General features: G+C 36.2%; 1 protein-coding gene across 1 annotated transcript in view; it reads right to left on the reverse strand.

Moving 5' to 3' along the window:
* The window catches only part of SHPRH (SNF2 histone linker PHD RING helicase), a 102007-nt gene that overhangs the window by 31412 nt on the left and 64043 nt on the right, over nucleotides 1-6552 (reverse strand). Inside the window, exons 18-21 of the mRNA XM_007955614.2 lie at nucleotides 5873-5948; nucleotides 5076-5219; nucleotides 3865-3966; nucleotides 1929-2000 (exon numbers count right to left, since the gene is read on the reverse strand). Of these exons, the coding sequence (XP_007953805.1) occupies nucleotides 1929-2000; nucleotides 3865-3966; nucleotides 5076-5219; nucleotides 5873-5948 (394 nt within the window). The remainder of the gene's footprint in view (nucleotides 1-1928; nucleotides 2001-3864; nucleotides 3967-5075; nucleotides 5220-5872; nucleotides 5949-6552) is intronic.

Here is a 6552-nt window from a genome sequence, read left to right on the forward strand (position 1 = left end):
CTCACACTGAGGGCAGAGAGGGCTGAGGTGTATCTCACACTGAGGGCAGAGAGGGCTGAGGTGTATCTCACACTGAGGGCAGAGAGGGCTGAGGTATACACACTTGATTGCACAACCACCACTGGGGACTGTGTCTCACTGTGACACTGTTGGTACTGTTCTCTGGCTGCAACTCTGCTCCCAAGGGAGAGCTGCAGCAGTGCAGGCTGTAATAAAGTTAAAGCACTGTCTCACCAGCATTTTTGTATGACACCAAGCAGCACTATTCTGTACCCGATGTGCCTCTGGTGCCGCTGGGGATAAAGGGCTTCCCCTACTTAAGAGGACTTTTATGGCTCAGAGAAGCTCAGGATGGAACAGAAAGACAAGTCCATTTACATCTGCAACTGAGAAGAAACCGAAGAGACATGTGGCACCAGTACCTCTATATAAGAGTGTCCAGAAAGTTGACTGACACAGTCCAAACAGAAGAACAGAGAAATGGCAACGCTTCTAGGGACATTAGCCAGCACGTAAAAGGAACCTCAAACAGATTCCCGAAGTTAGGAGGAAAGGAGGAGAGATGGTGAGAAAAGGGGCAGGATCTATGGACTGTGTCTACAGACTGTGGGTATGCCAGGTTGGAAGTCATGCTGGTACTCTTATGGCAGTCTAACACAGGCTTCCAGGTGTGGAAGGAGTAAACGAAATAGCGTATGTGAAAGAACTTTAAAAATAGCAAACGTTTAAGACAAAAATCACATCACATTTCTGAGAGAGTCCAAATGCATGAATCTCATTATAAGAAGACACTACTCTGTAGAATCCTCTCCATTCTCATCACAACTTCTCTCAGAAGGCACCAGTATGTGTGTATCACCGTCTCTCTGCTCAGTTTCCAACTTAATACCCATCCTTCCAAAACGTGTTACCAAATAAAGTAGGCTCTGAAATCTCATCTCCTCCACAAATCCTGGAAACTAAAAGGCAGTTTTTCCCCAATTTTCACCAGTCAGAACACACAATTCATACCTTTAACCTTCTATTCTCAATTCCATAAGGAAACAGCCAAGAGTAACTTTGATTAGTTTAATGGTACTGTGTTTATCTTCTAATTCGGAAAGGCTATAAACATCTTTTACGTATAAAGAGCCCTGGCAGTGCAACAGTTAAGTGCTTGGCTGCCAACTGCAAGGCTGGCAGTTTGAACGTGCCCAGCAGGCTGTGCAGTAGGAACACCCAGCAGTCCGCTCCCACAACAACCTAGGGAAACACTAGGAAGCAGGTCACGCTGTCACTCGGGTACTGCGAGTCCAAATCATCGTGAAAACACTTAACAACAACGATACATATTACTTTATCATATAAAGCAGGAATTTAATTCATGAACTATAGTCAGCAGGATTTAAAAAAAAAAAAGAATCTTATAGAGAACTAATAAGTTGCCATGGTGTTTACAGACATTTGTACACTAACATCCACAAAGAAATCTATTTATACATACTTGATCTAATGTTCTTCTAAAAATCACATCTAAATTTCCTGCGGGGAGATGTACTTTGTACTTTAACTGGCAAACCTGGTTTATGAGATATTAATCATGCTAAGTAAGAGCTCTGCTACTACACCTGTGTAATACCTTGTTAAGTAAATCCACATACATTGTATTATATTCCACACCATGATAAAAGACTAACAGAATCATCCTGGAAATGTTTTTTCATGTGCTACTTACGAAAAACTGTTCAAATATATGTGGCACTGAACATGGCATCTAACCACTGGTGCCACCTTTAAGCTGGAGACAATATCTGCTGTTCACATAAAACTCTCATGATAACACAGAGAAACACAAAGAGAGGTATATAGAAGCCTTTAAAAACTGAGGTGTTTTATAGTATGTGTTTCTATTACACTATATAAATAACATACATATATTCACATTTCACCTGTTTTCCCAGCTGCCGAGCACAGATCGGACAAGGTTCTGGATTAATACCTCCTGATGTTTTGTCTTGAGACTGCCCAAAAAAGAGAGTTCAAATATTTATCAGTTACATTTTTAAATTTTAAACCTCAGACATATTTTATAACTCATTTGTTTAAGTACATGTTGCTAAGTTCAATTTAAATAACCTAATAATTGAGAAGAGCTGCCCTGGTGGTGCAGTGAGTAAAGCGCTCAACTGTGGTTAGGTTGCCAGTTCAAACCCACCAGCTGCTCCATAGGAGAAAGATGAGGCAGTCTGCTCCACAGAGATTACAGTCCTGGAAACTCTATGGAGCAGTTCTGCTCTGTCCTTGTAGGGTCGCTATGAATCAGAATTGACTTGATGGCAGTGCGTTTGGTTTTGGTTTTTGAAAAATCTAGATGACGTAACAATTTATATATTACCTATTATTATTAGTCCTATGATCTACAAATAACATTTATTCAAGGAGTAAACACAAAATGGATACAATATTGATTATTGTTTGTTAAAGTTATCATATCATCCTATTTGTAATTAGAGAAGGCAAAATTAAAAGCAAAATATGATATAACTTAGCTAAATTCTCAAAATTTTATTTTCAGGTGGGATTTTGCTACAAAGAAGTACATATTATTTTTAAAATATGATCTGGAATTTTTAATAAACATTTCTTGTAATTGTGGAGAAAACCTTGACTCGTTCAGCACGTCCACTTGGTTCATGGACTGAATGGGCAGAGGCATGGGCAGAGGCAGCATTTATTCACATAATGTAACTGTTATTAATACAGGCTGCTTCTCCGCATCCTTGTCTAATCTCATTAAGGTATCCCACTGATCACCAAATGAAAATCTGGACATTCATCATACGAAAACCAACCTACATTAATTCATATAATTCTCAAGACAGCCCTATGAGAGAGTGTTGTTCTTATTCTAATTTTATAGATGGGACAAAGAGAGTTAAATAATTTGACTGAAGTCACACTTCTAGAGAATAGTGAAGTCATGAGTTAACTTTGGGCAGTCTGGTCCCAAGTCTATCTTCTGAACCTCCTTGTTATTTTTCCTATAATCAATGTACAGCTTTTCATTTGGTAATCAGTGGAATTTTATAATTTACTTAAATGTAGTTTGGCCAGTTTTTGGAACAAGTATCTTCTACTCCTTTCTTTCTTTGCCCTATCCAAAAACCTACTACCACATTTTGTACTGATAAAGTGTCTTGCCAACTTGCAAACTGTGAGAATTCTTTCAATAAAAAGGAACTGCATTCATCAAGAACCCATGATCTCCTCAATGCCACACTTCACTCACAGTAGGAAGTCAGAGAATGTGTCGCGATTTACATTAAATATGCAAAGTTCCCTTCATTATGGTGTTTTCTGATACAGTGGCTTTCCAAACACATTCTACACTTTCATATAATAAATTAAAACCATCTTCCTTCTGAAGAGTGGCTGGTGGGTTTGAACTGCCAGCCCTCTGGTTAGCAGTCAGATGCCTTAGGCACTATGCCACCAGAGCTCTCTTTTGGGTTTTTTTTTTGGTATGTATGAATGAATGCATGTATATATGACATATGCAATTTTCACCTAGAGGTATGTTGTAATACTTACATTACTCAAGGCTTTGAACTACAGTCTATTTCCTCTGCTCCTTACTATATAATGCAAACCCTTTGTATCATCTGCATAAATTGTGTTTCCTAGAGATAAAATGTTCTTTTGTTGTATGTGTAGCTAACGTAGACATAATTAGTGTTCTGACTTACAGAATCAGCATAACCAAATAAAAGATTAAGTTTTAAAAAGTACTCTTAATTATGGAAATAATGGATTAAATAAAAAGAGTCACTGAAGTGGTTTATGATAATACAGTGTGGAAAAAGCAGCATAATTTTAAAACAATACCTTCTCCAAGTTATTTAGGTAAAGAAGCTGCCCAAGTTTCTTCTGAAGCTGTGATGTAGCAACAGCTTTATCATTCAGTAGTTTTATACGATTTTGTTCTACCTGAAAAACAAACAAAATGTCCTTTTTCTTTCTCATATAGTTAATGGTATTAAAAATAAACAATTCTTCATCAATACTGTAAATGTGTCCTGTTTTAAGAAAACCCACTTACATGTAAAAATTCAAATCTGAAAAATAGATACTATATAATATATATCAAAAGTTCTTTCTCCCTCATACAAGAAAAAATTAATTGCAAAATTCTTTTAAATAAGAAGTTTCCCTGTATACTTCAAGTCTGATTAGAATGAACCCAAATTCTATTTTGCACCATTTTTCAGCAACACATCTACAGGATGTAAAAAAAAAAAAAAAAGAAATTAGATGTTGCTGCTTCGGGTGGTGTGATTTTACCAAATTCAGGAAAAAATCTCTCCACTCACTTAACACATGCCAATAGAACATGACAGAAGAGGAGTATTCAAGTAACAGGAATTTGTTTTCAGAGAAAAACTTACAAGGGCATCATATTTTAAAAGTTAAGTGAGCTAGTACATAACAATTATTTCTAAGCTTTTCTTGGCTATAGTCTTCAGCTTTGTAGAAAGAAAAAGACTTAAAACGTTAAACATAAACACATGCATTAAACATTAAAAAATAGAGAAAACAGTATTTCTAACATGGAATAGAAAAGGTTGGTGGAGTTACTTCTTAACATTGAAATACAAAGAGGGATTTATTAGAGGTTAAGTTGTTAATATTTGTTTATCATTTGCAAAAGAAACACCACAAAGGAAGAGTTTTCGGTTGTTTCTTAGGGGAGATTTTTCTGGTTTTGACAAAGTTGAGGTAATAGGACATCTGTCAAAAAATTATCAAGAAAATCATAGGTTTTGGCACATAGTGCTCACAAATAACATACAATTTGGAGAGAAAGAACAAACAAGATGCACCGAAATAGTAAATGCTAAAAGTACCATTAGGTATGATGTTAATTGTCTGTGACCACTTTCGGCACATACAAACAACAGTGTCACACGGCTCAAACGAAGAGAGGAGACTGACCTCCTACTTATAGAAGGGACTGCTGCCCTGACTCAACCCTCTCTCCTGTGGGTCCTGCAGTTTTGTCCTATCTATTTGCTTTTCTGTATTCACTTGCAAACTACCTCGTGTGGTTCAATGATATGAAGAACAGGAGGACTGGGCTTTGGTTCCCGAGGATGGCGCACTCTTAGTCGTTCAGTAGCCATTGCAAGTTCATCAACAGCAGACACACGATTCCTCAGTGCCATCCAATATTCATGAAGCAACTGGAGGAACAGAAAAGACAAAGACAGTGGTAAAGAAGATAATTACAAATGGTCATATATGTAAGATGTTATAAAAAGTCTCCAGTGAGGTCTCAAGACATACACTTGCACATTAAGGTTTAAGGTACAGGCAAGTCTTTGGCCATTTTTAGGATAAGGTAGTGTGCCCAGGAAATCTCCACAGGACATTGCAGGGTTTTGCCTCTTCAGATCATTCCAAACAGAACGCTCACTTTGTGGGAGCAAAGATCTTTAAAATCACCTAGGACAACATTCCTGCTTTCTTTTAAAAAATAAAATAAAAAAAAAAAAAATATATATATATATATATGCATTTTTTCACATATACAAAATAATATATACATGGTAACAAGAATACACAGCTAAATATCCATTATCCAATTTAAGAACAGAATTAATCAAAAAGTCTCTGATGTTTCTTCTTCATTGTAGCCCTCTCTTTCTTCTCCTATTTCTCCTACAGCACCCAACAATGGGGTAACCAGAGTTCTGAATTTTACTTGTCATTCTTTACTTTTCATTGCAGTTATACTGAATGTATACATCATTAATAATTTGGTTATACATGTTTCAGAAACTTATAGATATGGTATCAATCAGTATATAATTTTTGACATGCTTTCTTCACTAACATTGTTTCTGAAGTACATCCATGTTGGCATGTACAGCTGTGGGACATTCATTTGAATTACTGCAAAAGGGTTTAGTCTGAAAAGTTATGAAGGAAAAATAAACAATAAACACTCTCTGAGTTAGAGTTTGTGGCCAATGTCACAAAAAGTTAAAAAAAAGAAAAAAGGAAAAAAGGCGTACCTAGACATAGTATACGGTACTGTCTTCTACCATGGTTTGTGTGTTGACGTGCTTTGCATTCATAACATAGCATGTTACAGAAAAATTATTATGAATCAGTGAGTTCCATTTTATAAAGGTATCATACCCAATTTATCAAACATTTGAACTGATGCTACAGACAACCTATCTTTTCTTCCTGGATAAAATTTTTATCTTGCTTTAAAAAGCAAGAACTTTAGATTTTTAAAAAAGATGTCAATTGGAATTATAACAATTTTATTAAATAAAAGAAAATATTTCTTTAATTCTCCTTACTTATCTCACCTGCAAAGTTACTTTATATTTGGTAATAAATCCAAATATAAAGAATAACTCAAAATTAATGAATTCTGGAATCTCATCTCAAGAATAGAGTAAATATAATAAATTTGTTGTTGTTGTTGTTATGTGCCGTCGAGTCAGCCCCGACTCATAGCGACCCCTCCTTGGGTTTCCGAGGCAGTATCACTACGGAAGT

Source organism: Orycteropus afer, unplaced genomic scaffold, assembly GCF_000298275.1.
Source record: "Orycteropus afer afer isolate SDZICR_OR568_19922 unplaced genomic scaffold, OryAfe1.0 scaffold00518, whole genome shotgun sequence".
Taxonomy (NCBI): Eukaryota; Metazoa; Chordata; class Mammalia; order Tubulidentata; family Orycteropodidae; genus Orycteropus; species Orycteropus afer.